Genomic DNA, 24,178 nt, shown 5'->3' on the forward strand with positions numbered 1-24,178 from the left:
GCAAACCTTCACAAAACAGCCCCACACTTCCCAAACTATGTTGACTGTCCCTTCTATACATGCCCCAAACTTCCTGAGGTAAATGATACTGCTAGTATTATTTAATATCATTAGCCCCATTTATAGATGAAACACATTACTATGAAATCACTAGCCCAAGGCCACAGAACAGGTAAACAGGGCAACTGACTTCCAAACCATAGCAGGTGGCCACTGAGCCAAGGGTTTTAGCCACTGTCCCCTAGACCCTCATCTGTACTTCCCCTTATTCTGGTTCTTATTATACAGTTACTGCTTATTTTTCTGTTATCCCCAGACCTAAGGGTAAGGACTTCATCTATCTGGCCTCTGGCTGAATTCCTGGGGCCTACTACACTGTAGCAGCTCCATGAACACTTGCTGACAATCACATGTCCAGAGACCCCAGACCAGGCTTCTATTCCTAGACAATGAACAGAGTTACGGAGGTTCACTATCAAGCCCAAACCACTTCCTGAATCCAGTTCTATCATTTTTAACTCAGTCTAAGCTAGTATCACAGTAATACCAAAACCAAATGTAAAGAAGCAAACAATTCTAGTCCTTCCCCTCCAACAAATAGGCATCACTCCCCCCCCCCAATAACCTCAATTATTAGTGTGAGGCCTTGCAAAGAGTGAAAAGTAAAATCAAACTCCAGTAACTCCTCTAGAGTGAAGATGATGTACAGTAGTCCCGGCCTGGAGAATAAGACCTCGCTAGACAAGGTGAGGGTGAAAGAAAAAAAAGCAGACAAGCAGAAAAAGCAGAGCAGAAGTCAGGAAATCCAGCTTTTAACCCCATTCCATGTACCACCTCGGTAATCTTGAGCAGAGGCAAGTTGCCTCTTTGGGCTTCAACTTTCTCCTCTGCAGAATGGAACAATACTGTCTTCTTGGGGGATGCAGCAAAATGTATGAGACCCTAACACCTACCAACCAGTAGCTGGTCAACAAATATTAGTTTCCTTCTCTTTAAGAGCTAGACTGAATCAGCAATAAAATTGTTTGCCTTCCAGGAAAAACTTCCTTGAGGTGACCAAGACCAAGTTCTTCTATCTACTGTTATTTGGCATCACCTGGGAGCATGTTAGAAAACATCCCCACCTCAAAAGTGGTGAAATCAGATTCTGCATTGTAACAAGATCCCAGGGTTAGAGAGCTGGGCTTAATATCAGAATGCCATCAGGATAGAGGTAAACTGCCAGCCAGCCCTGAGGGGAGTGGAAAAAAGGGGAAGGGCAAGGTAAAAGAAAAGTCCTCATTGAGCAACTGTAGGCTAAAGGATCATAGGAGGTAAGTTTACCTAACTCTGGAAGGAGTTAGGAAGAGATAAGAACCATAAATAAGGGGCCTTAACAAAGCCCAGTTCTTTAGGACTGGAGATCCCCACAGAGGAAGGTGATCATACTTTCTATAACCTTCATAAAGAGGCCTTAATATATTCATTTACTTAGGAACCCCAGCAGACCTCATGAGTCAGGCACTCTTAAGAGAAATCCCCACTGTAAGATTGAGGAAACTAAGGCGTACTCCTTAAACTCCTCTGAGCAGGCTGTTCCTCTGCTTGTAAGCATTTTCTGGTTCCCTATGGCCCACAGTAGCAGTATTATAGCATGTAAGTATCTAGGGAGTTCTGAGAAGGCAGATTCTGGAAACTCTGATTCAGAAGGACCAGGGTGGCTCTAGAATCTGTACTTCTTTTTTTTTTTTTTTTTTTTGGTAGTACTAGGGATTGAATCCAGGGGCACTCTACCACTGAGCCACAACCCCAGCTCTTTTAATCTTGAGGTAGAGTCTCACTAAGTTTTCCAGGCTGGCTTCAAACTTTTGATTCTCCTGCCTTAGACTCCCAAGTAGCTGGGATTAAGGTGTGTGCCTCCAAGTGCAGCTAGAATTTGTACTCTTTTTTTTTTTTTTTTTAAGACAGAGAGGGAGAGAGAGAGAGAGAATTTTTTTTTATTTATTTATTTTTTTTTTTTTTAGTTTTCGGCAGACACAACATCTTTGTTTGTATGTGGTGCTGAGGATCGAACCCGGGGCCACACGCATGCCAGGCGAGCGTGCTACCGCTTGAGCCACATTCCCAGCCCTAGAATTTGTACTCTTAAAGCGTGCTCAGGGGATACTGCTACAAAACCACTAACACACATGATCCACAAGTCCCGCTTTTGGCCTGATGATCAAGACCCTATATAAGCTAGTCCCTAAGGAACTTCAGAGAAATTCTAGTCATCCTTCTAATGTCAGCTGCAAAGGCTCCCCTACCATAAGGTCTTCCCAGACACACAAAAGGCAGATTCACCATTCTCCTTGGTTTGCCTACAGTAGCACTTTCAAGCCTTAATGTGTATTTGAATAACTCGGACAGCTTGTTATGTTGTGATTCTGGTTCAACAGACCTGGGACCTGAGATTCTACACTTCTACTAGGTTCTCGGGCCCACAGATAGCCATACTTTAATATAGAGAGGACTGGTTGCACTGTATACCATGAGTCAGCTATAGCATTCATCTTGATATTTTGTTCATACAGAAATATAAGACAGCAGCAAGATCAGTAGCAAGCAGGGAAGTTAGGAGAAGAAACTCTAGAGCAAATCTTGAACTTCAGTCCTGTCATTAGTGTCAAACAACTGTGACCATTTACTGACTGCCTATAGGGCAGCTCCTACACCAGGCTCTTCATGTCTACTCTCCTATGAATTGTTATCCCACAAAAAACACTCAGGTCTTGGTGCCTACCAATGTAACTCTTATTTCTAATTCTTACAACAAACATGTCAGGCTTGAATTAGCACTACTTATCATCAGGAACTGCACTAGCAACTTTTCTAGAAGTTTAATTGGTCTTTGCAAGCACTAATTAAGATGAGGCAGGGAATTACCAATGAGAAAACTGAGGAAAAAGAGGTTAAATAACTTATCCAGGGTTAGTGATAGCCAGCAAATGGGGCATCCAGGATATAAACTCAAGTATTCTCACTCTAAACTTGAGGTTCTTAAGGGCTACATATGGCAAACACTATTAAGCCTGTCTTGACAGCACACCACCCACTCATACTCTTGGAAAAAAAACAAAGAAAGGAACACCCAATTTGTTCAGAGAGGTAAAGTGTGATGTAATGTCTCAGGACAATGAGCTCTAGAGAAAGAGTGAGAGAAATCCAGGGTCATGACTCTCAATTCCTCTATGCTGTTACAACTTGCCAACTTAATTTACTGAACCCTGAAGTTATTCTTAACTGGCCAAGAATAATTTGCCAGTTATTCTCTTTTTTTGTACCACTGATTGAATTCAGAGGTACTTGACCACTGAGCCACATTCCTATCCCTATTTCTGTATTTTATTCAGATACAGGGTCTCACTGAATTGCTTAGCACCTCACCATTGCTGAGCCTGGTTTTGAACTTGTGATCCGCCTGTCTCAGCCTCTAGATCTGCTGGGATTACAGGCATGCACTACCACACCCAACATGCCAGTTATTCTTAACATGGCAAGAAAGTATGTCTGCCCTGCCCAGCAACAACTTCCTGTCCCCAGGGATGAGTTTCCAGGACCTCCCAACAAGCATACTATGGTCACATGATGCTCACGTGTCTTTCTCCTTCTCAGAACTCTCATACTCCAGGAACACGATGTGTCGGGGATAGTGACCACAGATATCCCCATTCACATTTGGAATCACGCTGAAACAGTAGTCTCGGCCAAACAGCTCCAGACATCTCTTCTCAATGCGCTCAACCTGCACAGAGGAGACTTAAGCATGAAAAAGATTCTGGTGTTCTCTGGGTCATATTTATGTGGTCCATTACTTGGAGAGGTCACTGAGAATGACATGTGCCTCTGTGATTATTATTATTATTCAGTGCTGTGAATAGACATCATGATGCTAGCTCACAGACCCTACATGTTCATTAACCCACATGGCATACTTCAGGAAGGACCCTAAACCCATTGATATTGCATGTAAAAACTGTGCGTGTTCAGCATTTGGGGGGCAGGATCACAACTTTCATTAGCTTCAAATGAAATGACAACACATAAAATATATCTTTCTCAAGATTACAAAACCTGTCACTAACCCATCACCTACCCTTGCTGACAGATTATTCCCTCTTCTCCAGCTTCAGACTAGTACCTTGAAGCTCTAGTCCTTGTAATCAATAAGAACTTCAGACAGTGTCTAATAACACACAATTTCCTTATAAAAATAGAAGGCACAGCTCCTCCTAAGGCTGTTCACTTTGTTCACAGTCCAAGAAAGGTCCATTAGAGGGGAAAAAACATAAGTCTGTAACATCTCAAGAAGTTTACAAGTGATCAGAAGGCCTGGAGCGGCATCAAGCCCAGGTGCAGTGGAAGGTCTGAGGGAAATCCCAAGGGGGGGGAAAAAAGAGAGGAACTGAGACCTTCTTTTGATAAAGGAACAGAGAGGGAGTGTGGGTTGTCTTCCTGCTCTATAGGGGAAGGAAAGGGATGGGCCTAAGTCATGCTGAGACCTTATAAGGAGGCAACTCAGCAGTCCATCTCTTGGCAGTCCATCTCTTGGCTCGGTTCTGCCCTTTCATTCTGACCTCTGACCTGGAGGAATCCTCTCCCTATTTTTACTTAGATGTGGTGGTTTTGCCCTGAACCACCCCCATCCCCCAGGCACCAGAAGCAGGATAATGACATTCCTTAGCTCTCTTCTAACCTTTGCTCCAGGTCCCTCAGCTCTGACCCTTGACCTCACTAGTCTCAAACTAAAAAGACCGCCTTCCTCTGCTCATTCGGATTCTAGTTTCTCCTTTTTTTCATTTTTAAGCCCGCCCCTTACTCTCCGGGTCCAGACCCAGGAGAAGTTCTCTCTCTACCTTCTTCCTCAGCAGACAAGTCTCACTTCTACTTTCCTGTGCCCTCGGACCTCAGTCTTTCCTTTCTAACTTCCCAAGACAGGGGTCTGCTCCAGTTCTCCGTGCCTCAGTGCTCACCTTAGAACCGCTCGTCCCGCTGCCGTCCTTGGCCCGGTACTGAGTCCGGGAGAACTCTTCTAGCAGCTCCCCGAGCCCCGGCTCCTGAGGCGGTGGGTTGCCTGAAGAGGCTGAGGACCCTGCCGAGGCGGCGGCGGCGGCCCGAGCGCCAGCCATGGTCCAGCCCCACGTCCCCTCAATGCGCCTCAGCCGGGCCCATGGCACCTGGCGGCACCGACTGCTACTCTGGAACCTCGCGAACCGCCTCAGCCGCCGCCTTCTTCTTCCACTTCCGGCCCCGCCCCACTCCGCCGGATGTTTACTCTGGTCCTAACCAATCAGAACCCGGCACTCGCGCCTTACCCACGACTACCGGCCCACCCGTGACGCGGAGCGATCCAAGTGGTCTCCGGGAGGGGGCCGCAGCCACTCGCAGCTGTTGGGGCTCCGCCCCACGGGGTTTCCCCCGGGGAAGCCGGGCTGAACCATCGGGACTGCGGCGGGAGGGGGTAGTAGGAAGAAAGCAGCAGAAAGCGGAGAAAAGTGGAATGAGCCATTATAGAGAGAAGGGAAGGCACCAAATTAGCCTCGGCAACCATAATAGCAGTAGTAACTAATATCAAAACAGCATTTCATAAAGCACTTTTCTGCCACTGCTCTTCACAACGTCCTTATGAGCATAGTGCACTATATGGCCAACCATATTTTATAAAGAAATCCTATGTTGTGGAGGAATCAAGAAGGTATGAAAAGCGCTGTATTCTTTTTTTTCTCTCTCTAATGGAATATTTCAAATATTCAGAAAAGGGGAGACAGTAGTATACTGGAACCTTATGTATCCACCACAGTGCTCAACAATAATTGGCAAATGCCAGTCTCCTAATTAATGAATTCTTCCCTGTCAAGGGATTATTCCCCCCTCTTTTTGGGGGGGGGGCGGGGGTACTGGGGATTGAACCCAGGGGAGCTCTACTGTCTGTAATAGTGGTCCACTTTATGCTTTGAATGTAATCCTTGCTTCTCTGCCACTGCAATTTATGTTTAAAATGGACATATTTCTTTCTCTTCCTCTCTCCCTAATCTCTCTGATCCCCGAATCTTTGGGGAAACTGGTTTACCTTTCTTCCCCATTCCAGGCAGATTTAGCTATCCTTGAGTACAGGTCCACTATCAGACTTTAGGGATGATACCAGAAGATCTCTGAAAGGACTGCCTCCCAAATTAACAAGTGAATTACAACTCCGACAGAGAACTAGTAGAATTTAGCCTTTGAATCATCTCTTTAAAAGCCCCCTCCCTGTTCCTGCTGATGGGCAGAATCACAGCCTTTGGGACAGGAGTCCCTGATGTTTCTTTGCTAGCAAAGCAACAACCCTTTCCCCTTTTTCTCAAAACCATGTCCTTATTATTGGATTGCCATTAGGGACAAGGATGAGCTTTGGGCAACACTACCGCTGAGTTTTGTCTCCAGCCCTTTTTATATTTAATTTTGAGACTGGGTCTTGCTAAATTGCGGAGGCTGGTCTCCAAACTGTGAGCCTCCTGCCTTAGCCTCCCGAGTTGCTAGGATTACAGGCAGGATTACAGGCAGCATTCCTCTGTGCCTGGTTCTTTCATGAACTGTCAAACTAAGTGAATCAGTTTATCCCAAGACTCACAAAAGTAAAATAAGCAAAAACAAGTAAAAGGAATATATGAAAATATAGGCAAAATAGAAAAAAAAGAAAATTCCTCGAGCACAGAGCACTGGTAAGGACCCAAACACTATCCACAGTGAAATTATCCAAAATGGTCAGGGATCAAATATGGTCAGAACCAAAATGGTCCATTCAAAGTGACACCTGGATGGGTCTGAATTGCCACCAGTTGTCAGCAATGAAGTAAAGGATTTGTTTTATTCACTCAGGAAGGATGTTGATCAACTAATGCTTTTGCAAAATAACCATCCCCAGAGGGGCATCTTAGTGAGCAGTATGTGTTAGACCAGGACGCAAGAAAAGACCACTGACTCCAATTAAATTCAAATTAAAGCAAGCTTATTATTTCGACGCTGCCTTTCCCTCCCAAAACGGCGGGAACAAAACAGCCGCCCCACCTTTCCTACAGCCCAGCTTTATAGCCCAGAAAGTTACACAAAAGGGGGGTTTACAGATAACAGAACTCTGACAAGCATCACACTAATGGTAGTTTACATTTTTTTTTTTGCTGGCCCCAACGTCAGAATTTATGAGGACCATTAGAGCCTCAGAGAGGGTCGTTGTCTGGCCAGGGAAGGCCAATATTTATGAGGTGTCACTAAAGTTTCAGAGAGGGCTGCTATCTGGTCAGAGAGCCAGGCATGGGTGAGTTCAAGGCACGGGCAGGCATTCCAAGCAGGTTCAGAATTTGCAGTAATTTATAGTAAAGCCGAAATTAGCTTTTCATGGCTTTGTGGCAAGATGGCTCCCAATTTTAATAAAAGATCAGGTTGGGTCTATCATATGAAGGAACTGGAATTTATGGTTCCAGAAGGTTTATTCACTCAACTTCTAGGTGTCAGTTTTTGGAGGGAAAGTTCCAGGAAATCAACTATTGCACACAGTTTTCCTGTGGCTATCAGTCAACCGATTATCAAGTGAAACTGTCAGCTGCCACTTGGCTCAAAGCTTGTTTTACTAGAGAAAATTCAATATGGAGTTAGTGCTGTCAAAATACAGTCCCATTAATCATAATTAAAACACCAGTTTTTCTCAGATTCACAAGAGGCATAACAAGGCAAAACATGAATCATACCTGTCCACTGTCAGTCACTACACATTCCCCAACTAGATAATCACTATCTTGACTTCTAATAGTGTATATTGTTGGTAAAGATGGTGCCCAGAGCGCTCAGGACGCACTGAATGGCGCGCAAACCATCAACTCCAATCCCTGTGAATGGCCGGAACTTTGAATGGCGCACCTCCAATCCCTGAAGTGGCTCGAACTCTTGGCCAATGAAGAAGTAACAGCCTACTCGACCTGCTCCTCCTCATCCCGCATTGAGCCCATAAATATCAACACCCTGTTCGGGGGTTCTCTCTCTCCACCCCCTTCTTTTCTGCAACTGGCCACTGCAGACCCGTTAATAAAATCTTGGACAGGTAAACAGTTGTTTCGGCTTGTTGAGTTTACAAAGCTTTTTCTGCCTTCGTACATATATTAGTTGTGTTTTTGAACTTTAGTCAAATGAAATCATAATGTGTACTCTTTTTTATAGAGAATTCTTATGTAAAAATATTTCTGTTACTTGTACATGCACACAATTCATTCATTCATTCATTCATTCTTTCTTTTATTTATATAAAATGCTGAGGATTGAACTCAGTGCCCCATATGTGCTAGGCAAGCATTCTACCATTGAGCTACAACCCCAGCCCCATAATGTGTGTTCTTTTGTGTTTAGTTATTTTCCTTCAACACAATGTTAAAAGACTAGTCTATTTTTTGCATGTAATGGTAGTTGTTCATTCTCAGTGTTATGGCATTGAATAAAAAAATGACAATTTTTTTTTGTTTAATTGCTGATGGATATTTATATAGTTTATATGTTTTGGGCTAATAAAAATAGTTCTGTGGGGCCCAGCACGGTGGTGCAGGCCTGTCATCTCAGTGGCTTGGGAAGCTGAGATAGAAGGATCGAGAGTTCAAAGCCACCCTCAGCAATGGTGGTGAGGCACTAAGCAACTCAGTGAGACCCTGTCTCTAAATGAAATACAAAATAAGGCTGGGGATGTGGGTCAGTGGTTGAATGCCCCTGAGTTCAAATGATGGTACCAAAAAAAAAAAAAGTTATCTAGGGCTGGGGTGTGTGGCTCAGTGGTAGAATGTACAGCTGTCATTCAAGAGGACCTGCATTTGAAACCCAGCATTGCACAAAATAAATAAAATGAATGTAGCCTGGAACATGGCACACGCCTGTAGTCCCAGCTACTTGGGAGGCAGGAGGATAGCATGAGCCCAGGAGTTGGAGGGCAACCTGTGTAACTTAGCATGATTCTGTCTCAAAATAATAATAATATAATAATAATGCTCTGTCATGATGGGCAAAAGGTGCGACTTATGCTGTCCAAGGGGAGAAATAAAGAATGTCCACACGCTTCTGTCCTAGTCAATGCTTTATTCACTCAAATCACTGAATATAATTTCACTCTATAGGTTCTTAATCAAGAAAACGACAATCCTTAATGCTAGGCTCTGCAATAGACATAATCAATTCAGAAAAACAATTCTAGATTAATTCTAAGTTCCGCAAACACATTTAATCATGAAAGGCTTGTGACAGACATTCCCTCTGCTTGCTAAGTTCAAGTGTCAGATCAAAAGTCTCAAGCCTTATGCTTTAAGTCCAGCAGATGCACACTTACTCAGACCACCACCATGATCAGGTCAGGAACCAAGGCAAGCCTCTCCTGAGGTGGAGCTGACGGCTGGCTGAGAAGGCAGTCAGTCACGGGGAAGAGTCCATTTCTCACCAGAGTTAAGAGGCTGCTATAGAGTTTGAGGGCAAAAGAACAATACAGAGGTTTAGGCAGATGAGAAGAGTCGGGATGTTAATCCAGGTCCTCATCAGGCTCTCAGGCTTGGATGCATCAGTGTCAGCTGGCTGAACGTCTGTTCATTTGCTCCATTATTTATAGCAAATTTTGGAGCTTTTGACGCCCCTTTCAATCCTTATCAGCTGCCAGCAGGTCTCTTAGTGATGTCATTTACCCTGGGGTTAAAACATCTGGTCTGGTGGTCCCCACCCTGATTGTTTTGCCTTTCCCTCTTGGTGGGTGCCTTTCCCTCTTATCTGGCAAGGGCAGCCTGCCAGAGACTTCACTCTGAGTTTGTCAGGGTGGGGAGAAGTGACTTGTTTGTGCCTGAGGGCCATACTGGAGGGCTCTGTTAGGTGTGCCTACTGAGACTGGAGTTTTAAAATGGAGTTGCTTAGGCTCAGGCCTAAGGCCATCCTTACATGATCTTATGAGTTATTTGGTAGATATATATATATATATATTTTTTTTTTTTGTTAAGAAAGAGTGAGAGAGAGAGAATTTTTTTTTAAAGAGAGAGTGAGAGAGGATAGAGAGAGAGAGAGAATTTTTAATATTTATTTTTTAGTTCTCGGCAGACACAACATCTTTGTTGGTATGTGGTGCTGAGGATCGAACCCGGGCCGCACGCATGCCAGGCGAGCGCGCTACCACTTGAGCCACATCCCCAGCCCGAGAGAGAATTTTAATATTTATTTTTTAGTATTTGGCGGACACAACATCTTTGTTGGTATGTGGTGCTGAGGATCGAACCCGGGCCGCAGGCATGCCAGGCGAGCGCGCTAGCTACCACTTGAGCCACATCCCCAGCCCCATTTGGTAGATATTTTTGCTAAGCCTAAGCCTATATAGACATTTCTCCTAGGTATCTACCAAGGAGTCGAATTGATGGATTTGATGGTCAATGTGTGTCTAAGTTTTTCAGAGTTTTCCCCAGAGGTTGTGTTCATTTCTAGTCCCACATGCTTGCATCTTGCCACCATGTGGTAATTTTCATTTTAGCAGCTCTGGTGAGAATGTAGTGGTTATCTTATTGGGCTTATAAAACACCAACCTTTATTTATTTTTAATTTTAGATACCTCCTAAAAATTTTAGAGACCTCCTGCCTCAGGCTCTCCAGCAGCTGGGACCACAGACACATGGGACTATAGCCAGCCAAAAAAAAAAAAAAAAAAAATCGACTTTACTGAAGTACAGAGTATGTATGATAAAATACACCCACTCTACTGGTACATGTTGAGAAGTGTTGCCAAATTATAAAATCGCCACCACAATCAGGATATTGAATACTTGTTATCACCTCCCATAAAGTTCCTTTGAATCTCCTTCCAGCCAACCCCTCTGATCCCCATCCCCAGGCAACCACTGATTTGCTTTCTGTCCCCAGACTCTCCTATAAATGGAATCATACAATGTGTACTCTTCTGCATCTGGCTTCTCTCAGCATAGTTAATTTGGGTTTTAATTTGCATGTCTCTGATTAATGAAGTTGATCACCTTTTCCACATTTACTGCTGATTTAAATATACACCTTTGAGTAGCACTTTAACATCTTTTGCTCAATTTTCTATTTGGGTTATCTGTATTTTTTTTTCCTTTTTAGTTGTAGTTGGACACTATATCTTTATTTTATTTATTTATTTTTATATGGTGCTGAGGATCAAACCCAGTGCCTCATATAAGCGAGGCAAATCCCAGCCCTATCTGTATTTTTTTTGATTTATTTATTTTTTTAGTCATACATGACAGCAAAATGTATTTTGACATATAATACATACATGGAATGTACATACATCAATCATATTGTCTATTCTATTCTGCTGCCCTTCCTATCCTCCCTACTCCTCCCCTCCTCTCCCATCCTTTCTTTCTATCCAATCTAATGTGACACACTTTTTTTTTCTTTTTCTCATTACAACATCATATATGTATTCTGTATAACAATGAGGTTCTCCTTCCATCTTCCATGCAACTCCCCTTCTCCCTCTTTTTCCCTCCCACTTCTCTTCCCTATTTAGCGGTAGTCTTCTTCTCATGCTTTTCCTCCCTATCCTATTTTGAGTCAACCCCCTTATATCTGAGAAGACATTTGTTTTTTAGGGATTGGCTAACTTCACTTAGCATAATCTGCTCTAATGCCATCCATTTGCCTGCAAATGCCATGATCTTGTTATTTTTTAGTGCTGAGTAATATTCCATTGTGTATAAATGCCACATTTTTTAATCCATTCATCTATTGAAAGGCATCTAGGTTGGTTCCACATTCTAGCTATTGTGAACTGTGCGGCTATAAACATTGATGTGGCTGTGACCCTGTAGTATGCTCTTTTTAAGTCTTTTGGGTATAATCCAAGAAGGGGAATAGCTGGGTCAAATGGTGGTTCCATTCCCAGCTTTCCAAGGAATCTCCATACTACTTTCCAAATTGGCTGCACCAATTTGTAGTCCCACCAGCAACGTATGAATGTACCTCCCCCCCCATCCTCGCCAGCACTTATTGTTGTTTGACTTCATAATGGCTGCCATTCTTATTGGAGTGAGATGATATCTTAGAGTAGTTTTAATTTGCATTTCTCTGATTGCTAGAGATGGTGAGCATTTTTTCATGTATTTGTTGATTGATTGTATGTCCTCTTCTGAGAAGTTTGTGTTCAAGTCCTTGGCCCATTTGTTGATTAGGTTATTTGCTTTTTTGTTGTTTAACTTTTTGAGTTCTTTGTATACTCTAGAGATCAGAGTTCTATCTGATATTTGAGGAGTAAAAATTTGTTCCCAGGATGTAGGCTCCCTATTCACCTCACATATTATTTCTCTTGCTGAGAAAAAAAACTTTTTAGTTTGAATTCGTCCCATTTGTTGATTCTTGGTTTTAAGTCTTGTGCTATAGGTGTCTTATTAAGAAATTTGGGGCCTGCTCCCACGTGATGTATTTTCTTATTGACTTGTAGATGACATTTGGATATTCTGGTTATGAGTCCCTTTTTGAAATTTAGGTATTGCAAATATCATTTCTCATTCTCTCATTTCTTATTCTCTGGCTTGCCTTTTTACTAAGGAACCTTTCCATAATGAAGAAAAGCCCCCCACCCATACTAGGCAAGGAAATCAGAGGCCTTTACCTCTGAGCTGTATCCTCAGACCTTTTTATTTGTTGGTTTGTTTATTTTCAGACAGTCTTGCTAAATTGCTGAGGCTGGCTTTGAACTTGCCATCCTCCTGCCTCAGGCTCCCAAATAGGTGAGATTATAGGTATGAGCCACTATACCCAGCTAAGAACTCTTTTGTTTGTTGTTGTTCTTGTTGTTTTGTAGTTGTAGATGGACAGACTGCCTTTATTTTATTTGTTTACTTTTATGTGGTGCTGAGGATCAACCCAGTGCCTCACACATGCTAGGCAAGTGCTCTGCCACTGAGCTACAGCCCCAGCCCCTGAGAACTCTGATTTAAGGAGGGAGAGACAGTAGCCAAGAAGGCTGTCCACAAGCCTAAGCACCAGAGCTGGTACCCATCCAAAGTCGGGTGTATTGGTGCCCACCTGTAATCCCAGCTACTTGGGCTGAGGTAGAACAATCACAAGTTGGAGGTCAGCCTTAGAAACCTAGCAGGTCTCTGTTTCAAAATTTAAAATAAAAAGGACTGAGAATATAGCTCAGTGGTAAAATGCCCTGGGTTCAATTCCCAGGATTGCAATCATCATCATCATCATCATCATCATTAATGTAAATATAAATTTTAAAATTTTAAAATCCAGACAAGATCTAAATGTTGCATTGGATATATCTCGTAACTCTTTTATTCCATGATTCTCCCACTGTTTTTCTTCTCTCTCTATCTTTTTTCCCCCTTTTTATCCTTGTTTGTTGAAGAAACAGAATCATTTCTCCCCAGGATTTCTACCTGTGATTTTTGCATCACACATTGTCATCTTATTTTTCTATCCCCTGTAAAGTCTATCAAGAAGATATTAACCCTAGAGTGGAATATATTCAGGTTTAAGATTTGTGCAGCAGGACTTCATAGGTGGTGCTATGTGATTCCTAATGCATCACTTTCTGATTTTGATAAAATTGACCACAGGGCTGAGCAGCATGGTACATGCCTGTAATTCCAGTAACTGGGGAGGCTGAGGCAGGAGGATTGCAAGTTGGAGGTGGGGTGGGGTGATCCATAGCAAAAAAGATTGCTCACAGGATTCAAAAGTCCTCAATCTGATCCAACCTCGGATAAAGTTCTTTATTAGCATGGTGCTGACAACATAAAAATCAAATTGGCTGCAGAATGGTCAAAATAGAGGCTTATAGATTTTACTGACTGGGTCAAATGCCACACAGAAATCACATTAGAAACTGAATCTAGCTGGGCACGGTGGCGCATGCCTGTAATCTTAGTGGCTTGGGAGGCTGAGGCAGGAAGATTGCGAGTTCAAAGCCAGCCTCAGCAAAAGTGAGGCGCTAGCAACTCAGTGAGACCCAGTCTCTAAATAAAACACAAAACAGGGCTGGGGATGTGACTCAGTGGTCAAGTGCCACTGAGTTCAATCCCCGATACCATAAGGTACTGTAAACAAAACAAAAAAGAAAGAAAGAGGGGGCTGGGGATGTGGCTCAAGCGGTAGCGCGCTCGCCTAGCATGCGTGCGGCCCGGGTTCGATCCTCAGCAGCACCACATACCAACAAAGATGTTGTGTCTTCAAGAACTAAGAAAAAATAAATAAATGTTAAAATTCTCAAAAAAAAAAAAAAAAAGAAAGAAAGAAATCGAATCTGCCAAAAGGAACAGCTTTCCAGAATCTAACAGTACTGTGGGAGGTTTTAGAAAGACTAGATTGACCAGTTTGCTTTGTAACCTGGAAATTCCAATGGACTTGCAAAATTTATGACCACACTGGTTTTTGTCAGTTTCCAACCACTGGATATCAGACCTCATTCTTACTTATCTCCACCAAAGAATGCTCAAGTTCATTACTCAGTTTTTTTTTCTTTCTTCCTTCTTTTCCTTTCCTTTCCTTCCCTTCCCTTCCTTTTCCACTAAGCCAAATCCCAAGTCCTTTTAGTTTATTCTTTATTTAATTTTGAGACAGGTCCAACTAAGTTGCCCAGGCTGGCCTCAAACTTGTGATCCTCCTGCCTCAGCCTCCTGAGTCACTGGGATTACAGGCATGGGCCACTCAGCCTGGGTAGTTTTGTTTTTGAAAGAGAAAATTATATCATGGGCTTATCATGTTAAATCAAAATTATAGGAGGCCAAAATAGGACTAAGCTTCTGCACTGGACCCCAACAGACCAGGTTAAAAATCAAAATGGAGGGCTGGGGATGTAGCTTAGTGGTGGAGCGTTTATCCAGCATGTACAAGATCCCTGGGTTCAATTCCCAGTAATGAGGGGGAAAAGAAAAGAAAAGAAAAGAAAATGAAGTGGCTCATTGGTAGCACACTTGCCTGGCATGTGTAAGACACTGGGTTCAATTATCAGCACCACATGTAAATAAATAAAATAAAGGTCTATCAACAACTAAAAAAAAAATTAAAGAAAAAAAGAAAATGAAGTCACTCAAGCTAAGTCACCCACCTGAAAATAAGCTATTTATTTGACCTTCTGAGAAATCAGGATTAGAGAAATAATAGTCAAATTTCCCAAATAGGCCTGTTTTAATTCATAAAGAAGTTTCCTTTGCCTAAATCCTTACACAAAAGAACTCCCGATCTGATATTAACCAATTAGTTATTTTTCTGTTGTTGTGTCCCTGCAGTCCTGCAGTGACTCCGCAGACTGAGGCAGGAGGATTGCAAGTTCAAGGCCAGCCTCAGCAACTTAGGCCCTAAGCAACTTAGTGACACCCTGTCTCAAAATAAAACAAAAAGGTTGGGGATGTAGCTCAGTGATAAAGCATCCCTGGTTTCAACCCCTGCTACCAAAAAAAAAAAAAAAAAAAAAAAAGTTGCAAATTGTTCTACAGTTACCATGTGCAAGTCTGACGAATACAGCACTAATCTGTGAGAACTTCTGGAACCATGAAGTGCAATATGGAGAACAGAGCGACACTGAACACCTGACACAACTGGGGAACAAATGCTTCATTGTGCCAGAGTCTGTCACATTTCATGCCATCCGAGGGAAGGGATTTGACAAATTAATTGACTTGTCTTTTCTCTTTTCCAAGTGATCTGCCACTCAACAGCATCTGTCTCGCATATCAGCAGTGGAAGGACCTGCTGAAAAAAATCACTTGAATGTGATATCATCGTTTCTTTGGAAATGTGGAAGAGCACGTTCCTGAAGCCTAAATGGGTTTAGTCATAAATGGACATTTATAGGGTTATGGGTGGAACGGTGCCAGCACAGTGTGGCCAGATCCCAAATGACACGTGCGAGTTTACAAAAACTTCGTGCATGTGCTTGTGATATTTGGAACCCTCTAGAGTTGAACCAGGATCAAGGGGCTGCTTTCTAGAAGGAAGGAGGACTCTAATCTAGTATAGAGGAACAGCAGTGTTGAGGCCATAACCTCAGAGCTGGGGCCTTAGGAGACCAAAGGAACAGAAGTCAATGCTCCAGGTAAACCCTCAAAGACTGGCAGACAATATTTAAACCTGCTAGGATCTGAAAATGGTTTGTGCTCTGTATCATTGTCTTTTGCCTTCCAAACACAAAATACTATGTCACTTTATAAAGAAAAGAGATTTGTTTTGTTTTGTTTTGTGTTTTGGCTCATCTTCTGGTGGGTCTAGGGCCTACATCTGGTGATGGCCTTCTTGCCGGAATAGTTCCAAGGTGGCTCAGACTATCCTCATGTCACATGGCAAGAAAGAAGATGAGGGGCTGGGGGTGTGGCTCAGTGGTAGAGTGCTTGCCTAGCTCGTGTCTCAGCACCACATAAAAAATAAACAAATAAAATAAAGGTATTGTGTCTATTTACAACTAAAAAATAAATATTTTTTTCAAAAGAAAGAAGATGAGTGTGTGTGTGTGTGTGTGTGTGTGTGTCTTCTGGTTCCTTTTCTTCTTTTTTTATTTTATTTTTATTTATTTTTTTAGTTGTCAATGGACCATTATTATTTATTTATATGTGGTGCTGAGAATCGAATCCAGTGCCTCACACATGCTCTTCTTTTTCTTCTCCTCTTTTAGTACTGGGGACTAAACACCCAGAGGCATTTTATCACTGAGCTATATCCCCAGTCCTTTTGATTTATTTCTTCTTTTCTGAGACAGGGTCTCACTAAATTGCTAAGGCTGGCCTTGAACTTGTGATCCTCCAGCCTCAGCCTCTTGAATCACTGGGATTACAGGTAGTAACACCACACTGGTTTCCTCCTCCTCTTCCTCCTTTCTCTTTCCTCCTTTCTTCTCCTTCTTCCTTTTTCATTTTATAGCTGTAGATGGAAAACATGCCCTTATTTTATTTATTTTATTTTTATGTGGGACAAAGGGTTGAACCCAGTGCCTCATGTATGCTAGGCAGACCACTGAGCTACAGCCCCGGCCCTTCCTTAATCTTGTAAAGCCACCAATATTCAATATGGGTCCTGCACACTGATGATTTTATCTGATCCTATTCACCTTCCAAAGCCTTCCTCTAAATGGTATAGGCCAATTGTTTTCTCTCTCTCTCTCTCTCTCTCTCTCTCTCTCTCTCTCTCTTTTGAATATATCTTTATTTATTTTTATGTGGTGCTGAGGATCAAACCCAGTACCTCACACATGCAAGGTAAGTGCTTTACCACTGAGCTACACCCCCTGCCCATTTCCACTCTCTTTATACCTCAAGATGTTGGGATTAAATTTCAACACATGAACCTTTAGAGGATACATTCAAACCATATCCAAACCATAGCACCGCCCAAAGGCTCATGTGCTGAAGATTTGGTTTCCAGTGTGGCAATATTAAGAGGTGGTGGAACCTTTAAAAGCTAAGGACTAGTAGTGAAAGATGGTTGGCCATTGGGGGCTATAATGTAGTGTGTGTGTGTGTGTGTGTGTGTGTGTGTGTGTGTGTGTGTGTATGTCTCTCTCTCTCTCTCTCTCTTCTCTTTCTCTTTCTCCTCCCTGTACTGGCGATTGAACCCAGGGGCACTCTACCAATGGGCTACACCCCCAGCCATTTTAATATTTTGATACAGGGTCTGGTTAGGTGGCCCTTGCTAGCCTTGAACTCCTAATCTTCCTATCTCAGGCTCCCTAGTTGCTGGGATTACAGACTATTCCATCATGCCCAGTTTAATGTAGTTCTTGCAGGAGCTCAGTTAGTTCCCATGAATGTGGATTGTTACTAAAAGAACAAGACTGGCTCCTCTGACCTCTCTCTGACTTCCTGTCTCACCATGTAATCCTTTTGGTTTTCTTTGTGTTTCTCTCCTGTATTGTCACCCAGCCAAGTGAACTTCCCCAGAAACTGATCAGATGTGGTCAGCTCATTTTGGACTTTCAGCTTCCTCTTTTCTTTATAAAGCATGTGCCTCATGTATTTTGTGATAGAAACAGAAAATGGCCTAATATAGTCTCTCATTGGTTCTAATCTGAACAATGGGAATTTTAAATACCGTAAGTATACATGAGACAATTTGGGGGCAACTGAATGGTCACATTGTCAGTGGTCTAACAATCAACTAGTTTTTCAGGTATCTATGGAGTGCTACTATATGTCAGGCACTGTGTAGGGCTCTTAGAATCAATATTGACCAAGGTTAGGGAGATCCTTGAGCTTTGCTCTCTCAGTCTCACAGGGAAGGCAGAAGCTGAATTTGGTAGGTGGAATGTTGAAAAAGAGTAGTTTAGGTGCTTTGGCAATATGTGGTGCTTCTGGAATCTTATCCACAGAAAATAGGAACCAGGAGGCTGAGTTCCCCAGGGAACATCTCTCTCAGGACAGTTGCCTCAGTGAGAGAGGGAATTAATTCTCTGGCCAGACTGATTTATGCCCTCAATTTAATAGCTCAGTGGCATCCCCAGAGACAGTCTGGTGGAATTTCACTTGTATTGCTAATCAAGGACCTGTCTGGTAGATTACTTAATAACAAGCCCCACTCTGATTATTTCTGACCTGGAGATGAATGTTTTAGGCCCAGTTGGAGTCCTCAAGTCTGATCCTTATAAATCACCGGGATGGGAGCAGGGTGTGATGGTGCATGCTTGTAATCCCAGTGACTCAGAGGGCTGAGGCAGGAGGATTGCAAGTTCAAGGCCAGCATGGGCAACTCAGTGAGGCCCCGTCTCAAAATAAAATAGAAAGGGCCGGGGATGTAGTTCAGTGCTAGAGGCCCTGTAGGTTCAGCTCCAGTACCACACACACACACACACACACACACACACACACACACACACACACACAAACACACACTCACAGACTTAAACAAATCAGGGAAAGATAGGGATAATTTTGACCACCCCATGGATAGCATCAAGAATCTCTCCATCCTAGTATTGGATATCTCTACAATTTTGTTCAGATGACTCATTCCAGGACTGGAAAAGCTGTTGCTGTTATTGATACATAACATACTGCTCTTATTGACCTTTTTACATAAATCTATATATATATGCACATACACAACTGTAATCTCAGTGACTCTGGAGGCTGATGCAGGAGGATCATAAGTTCAAAGCCAGCCTCAGCAACTTAGTGAGGCCCTAAGCAATTCAATGAGACTCTGTCTCAAAATAAAAAAAAGTAAAAAGGATAAAAAGGACTGAGGATGTAGCCCAGTGGTTAAGCACTCCTGAGTTCAATTCCTGGTAGAAAAAAAGAGCCATGGGCTGGGGATGTGGCTCAAGCGGTAGCGTGCTTGCCTGGCATGCGTGCGGCCCAGGTTCGATCCTCAGCACCATACAAACAAAGATGTTGTGTTTGCCGAAAACTAAAAAATAAATATTAAAAAAATTCTCTCTCTCTCTCTCTCTAAAAAAAAAAAGAAAAAAGAAAAAAAAGCCATATTGGTATAGATAGATTAAAGTTAATTTTTTCCATTTGTACAAGGGCAACTATATGAAATATCTAAGGTCTTATCTATGTGTGTTTGATTACAGAAACTAAGAAGCAATCTTTTCATCTCTCAACCCACCTTCTGATTTTCTTAAGCCCTGTGATCATGAACAGGACCATCTTCACACTAAAAGGATAGAATCTTTACAGCTTTTGATCAGGAATGAAGAACTGAGTCAGTCTCTTCCTCTCTCCCTTCTTCCTCCAGGAAGATATCTGATTTATTCCTATGTATCAGTTGTCCTTCCTGAGGCCATGACAACAAAGCCAGGTGAGTGGAGCCATATGATTGGCAGGCTTGGGGACACACATCCCACTCTTATGACCCAGAGGGAGGAAGGGTAGTTCCCTAAAAGCAGCTGGGTACTATCACCAGAAGAAGGGGAAAGGAATGCTGGGAAGACAAATCTAACAGCTTTTCCATCGCAGCATATACAGATGGCTTCATATACACATTTAAGGACTGATCCCTTACAAGCTGCCTAAACTATTTTAATCCTCAAAAGCACAAATTAATCTTTTTATGCATTAAAAGCTTTGGAGGCTTCATATATCAGTAAAGAGTAAATTCCACAGGCCAGTATAAATCATTCAGAATTTTCCATTCTACTCCCTTCCCCTGCTCTCATCCTTGACTCCTGTCCCTCTCTCCCCTCCCCATTTTTTGGTACTGAATATTAAGCTCAAGTGCACTTTACCACTGAACTCCACTCCTTTTATTTTTTTTAAATTTTGAGACAGGGTCTCACTAAGTTGCTGAAGGTGTCACTAAGGGCTGACGCTGACCTCGAATTTGCAATCCTGTCTTAGCCTCCCAAATCACTGGGATCCTAGGATTACAGGCATGTGCCACTGTGCCTGGCATCCCCAACCTTTTTTTTTTTTGTCTTGTTCTGTGGTCCTGGGGATTGAACTCAGGGCCTTGTGCAGGTGAGGCAGGCACTCCACCAACTGAGCTATGTCCCCAGCCCCATCTCCAACCATTTTTAAAATTTATTTTGAGACGGGCTATCTAGCAAGTCACACATCTTTCATTACTAGAATATTGGCTAGATGTACCCTTGGGCTCCTGTTCTCATCTGGGTGCTCTGTCCAGCATCTCATCCTTGCCTTGGGAATGTATAGCTCCCATCTTGATCCTATGATTCATTATGGACGCACCCCTCCCTGGAGTCAATAAGATACCATTCTTATTGAGAATTCTTACATTTCTTTCCGTAACTGTTCCAAGTTCACTCTTTAAAGTGCAGACACATCCTGTCCCGTCTACTCACAGCTCAGCAAGTGCATCTCCAGGATCATCACTTTTTTTCTACCCTTTGGCTCAGTCACTTATAATTAAAATTTAATGATAATCACATTTATAGTCTCTTTCAGTTTACAAAAGATTTTTTTTTTTTTTGGTACCAGGGATTGAATTCAGAGGCACTTGATCATTGAGCCCCATCCCCAGCCCTATTTTGCATTTTATTTAGAGACAGGGTCTCACTGAGTTGCTTAGTGCCTCACAGTTGCTGAGGCTGGCTTTGAACTCAATCCTCCTGCCTCAGCTTCCTGAGTGCTGGGATTACAGGCATGTGCCACCCCATTCGGCCTACAAAGATCTTTTATATCCACCATCTCTTTTTGTCTTCACAGCATCCATGAGAAGGACATGCACTTTTTTTTCCCCCAGAGGAATAAAACAAGGCTCTGAAGGGTAGTAGCAGTGTCTCGGGCTATAGGCCAGAGGCAGGCCTTCATTCCTGGTCTTGTGGTTCTGATACATGAGAAGTAACTCATTTATTCAGACATACTTCTATAATATAAATAATACATTATGTAAGTTCCTGTTCTCACTTTTGGAGGAATATAGGTATATTTAGGTCTATTTTGATTAGAACAACAACAAATATTAACTCATACTAAGTGTGGTGACATGCACCCATAATCCCAGAAATTCAGGAGACTAAGACAGAAGGATTGCAAATTCAGGGCTAGCCTGAGCAATTTAACTAGACCCTGTCTCAAAATAAAAAAATAGAAAGGGCTGGGGATATATCTCTTTTTTTACCTCTTCCCAGCACCTTCTATCTCCTGCTTGAAGCTGTGAGTTCCACATATCTATTTTACCCATTACTTTCTTCCCAGTGCATAGTGCTTCTGTCTGGCACATCAAAAGGAACCCACATATTTATTGGATGGATGAATAAATTAATGAATTAGGTTGATCAGTCTGACAAGCTAGATCTTCTGTCTGGATTATTCAATTCCTCACCAGTAAGATAGCAGAAGGTTTGGAACAAGACTGTTTCCCTAACTATTCCTGCTTATGATTCTGGGATAGCAAAGCTCACAGGAGTCAGCAAGGTTGCACTCTCTAAAGAACCAACAGAAGGGGAAACCAAATTTATTGAGGACCTGTATTCAGGCCCTATGTAAGATGAATTCAGATGAGTCTGAGGTCCCAAATTATGGGATTTCACAGACTTATAATTTTTTTTGAAACTTGGAATTGAAATAAAGCTGCTTATTTCTTATTTTGCCAAATTAAGATGTTAAATGAAAAACAAGGGCTGGGTTTGTGGCTCAAGCAGTAGCGCACTTGCCTGGCATGCGTGCGGCAGGGGGTTCGATCCTCAGCACCACATACAAACAAAGATGTTGTGTCCGCCGAAAACTAAAAAATAAATGTAAAAAAAAAAAAAAGAAAAACAAACTCCCATTAACTATTACTACCACTGATTTTTTTCTCTCATTCTTTCATTTTTTCCCTCCCTCCCTTTTTTCCTTCCTTCCTTCCTTTCAACCTTTTCTTTTACTGGGGATTGAATCCAGGGACACTCTACCTTTTAGCTACATCCCCAGTCCTTTTTATTTTTTGAGACAGGGTCTGGCAAAGTTGCTAAGGCTGGCTTAGAACTTGTGATCCTCCTTCATCAGCCTCCCACGTCACTGGGATCACGAGTATGTGCCAACAAGTCTGGCTATCACCACCTCTTCTTAAAAGAAATGAATTTTTACACTAAGAAAGAAGTACATAGTCAGTTCCCCTCTCACTTGGAGAAACGACATTTGGTCATTTTATATGAATTTTTTTTTTTTAGATGGATATAAATTTCAACAGACCAAACAACCCCTGTGTGGGGTCCAATGTTTGGGACTCACTAACATGAATTAATTCTCTCTCTCTCTCTCACACACACACACACCTTGAAAAGGGTGTTTAATTTGTTCACTTTACACACGGGGAACAGAAGTTCAGAGAGCGTTAAGTGCAAAGTCTCAGAGATAATAAGTGTTAGCTACTTACGATCTGGGTTGTCTGGGTTGGATCCCAGATCATCTTGACAGATCCTAAGCTAAAGGCTGGAACAGGAAAGGAAATGATTCAAACTGGCTCCTCCTCATGCTCCTGGGGAGTTTTCAGGCCTTGACTTTGATATTTTGTTCTTTGATAGATCTTTGTAGTGTGTCCACTTCTTGCCTGGCACTGGGCTAGGCGCTGGGGACGGCAAGAGAGGGTAACCAACAATTTTCCAGTCCCTTTCTTTCCTATCCGTTGGTATTTGCCCTGGGTCCCTTTCCCTAGGCCCAGCTCCTTGCTCTAGCGGGCAAGGAATCCCCATCACAGGCGTGGGTTGTTAACAGTTTAGGGGGTTCCCTCTCCCAGGGGTGTTGGCAGTTTCCTAGGAGACTCTGGGTACCTTCAACGCCTCCAAAACCCAAAGGACTGGAACATACTGGTGTGACTTCAGGCACTGCAATAGGTTGTAGAGGAAGTAATTTGGAAGCAAGAGATTCAGTTTAAACCCCATCAAAAAATATCTCGTTCGGCCCCTCCCCCGCTGCCCTGGGCTTTGTGGGGACACACAGCCCTACAACTCCAGACTGGAAGAAGAGAGTCCCTGGAATCAGGAGCCCTCCTACGGAGGGGGCTTGCTACTTTGGCCGAGAGACCTCAGGGACCGTGCCCGCGCCTCCCTCTGGCTGCCAGAACCAAGAGGGCCCATCCCCCGTTCCGCCCTGCTCGGTTCCGCACGCCCGTGCGGGAGCGCGCATCCACCGCGCTGAGCCGGAGCACGAGAGCGCGCGCCTCGGCGCGGGAGCGCGCCCCGGGGAAAACCCGAGCAAGATGGAGGCCGCGCAGAGGCCGCCGCCTGGGCCCAGGCAGCCGCTGCTTGGAGTGCCGAGCCCCGGTGCCTAGGCCGTGCCAGTCCCGGACCTGCTACCCCGGACCGGGCCCAGGTTGGTCTCCCCGCATCCATTCCCTGCGGCCGCAGCCTCCGCGCGCGCCCGGCCTGGGCGCGGGGCAGCCACCCCCCCACACCGCCGGCCCTGCCCGGGCCCTGCTGCTCCCTAGCGTCCTGGGGACAGTCCCTGCCTACCACCTGCCCTTAGCACCCCAGGCAGCCTGCTGGCCCGGGTCCCTGGTCCCTGTGGCCTGGAAAGCCCCTCTCTCCAGTCCTGGCCCGCCAATCCTAGGCTCCCCCAGCCAACATCCAGCCCTGGCTTCTGAGGAGCGTCTCCCACCCCCCCCGCCCCGTGCCCAGATCCTGCGGTCTCAGCACCGACACCACTCTAGCCTCATCCTAATGCCACCTTCGGCCACCTCCCCCTCTTAGACCTCTCACCAGCCCCCATTTCCTGCCCCGGCACCAGTATCAGCTTCCTAATCGCCCTCTGATAGCCCC

At 43.6% G+C, this 24,178-nt stretch overlaps 2 protein-coding genes and 1 long non-coding RNA gene across 11 annotated transcripts in view; 1 reads left to right on the forward strand and 2 right to left on the reverse strand.

Annotated features, from left to right (window-relative positions):
- The window catches only part of Mtmr14 (myotubularin related protein 14), a 47,157-nt gene extending 41,866 nt beyond the window's left edge, over positions 1-5,291 (reverse strand). For 4 of the 7 annotated variants that reach the window (XM_040290478.2, XM_078033513.1, XM_040290473.2 and 1 more), the window contains exons 1-2: positions 4,992-5,291; positions 3,615-3,763 (exon numbers count right to left, since the gene is read on the reverse strand). In XM_040290478.2, the coding sequence (XP_040146412.2) occupies positions 3,615-3,763; positions 4,992-5,147 (305 nt within the window). In that variant the 5' untranslated portion in view covers positions 5,148-5,291. The remainder of the gene's footprint in view (positions 1-3,614; positions 3,764-4,991) is intronic. The other 3 variants (XM_005333833.4, XM_005333832.4, XM_040290496.2) reach the window with 2 other exon arrangements.
- A 3,797-nt stretch (positions 5,292-9,088) lies between these two features.
- On the reverse strand, positions 9,089-24,006 carry LOC144371174 (uncharacterized). 2 transcript variants are annotated; one of them, XR_013431326.1, is made up of 2 exons: positions 22,798-24,006; positions 9,089-9,479 (listed from the first exon to the last, which is right to left on the reverse strand). It is a non-coding gene; the product is annotated as an uncharacterized LOC144371174 (long non-coding RNA). The 2 variants fall into 2 exon arrangements; XR_013431325.1 differs by having other exon boundaries at positions 9,089-22,164.
- Positions 23,561-24,178, forward strand: part of Lhfpl4 (LHFPL tetraspan subfamily member 4) — a 32,042-nt gene continuing 31,424 nt past the window's right edge. The window contains exon 1 of one of the 2 annotated variants that reach the window (XM_078033525.1): positions 23,561-23,732. The gene's annotated coding sequence lies outside the window, so the exon portion shown is untranslated. The remainder of the gene's footprint in view (positions 23,733-24,178) is intronic. The other variant, XM_078033524.1, reaches the window with a different exon arrangement.

Source organism: Ictidomys tridecemlineatus, chromosome 16 (assembly GCF_052094955.1).
Source record: "Ictidomys tridecemlineatus isolate mIctTri1 chromosome 16, mIctTri1.hap1, whole genome shotgun sequence".
Taxonomy (NCBI): Eukaryota; Metazoa; Chordata; class Mammalia; order Rodentia; family Sciuridae; genus Ictidomys; species Ictidomys tridecemlineatus.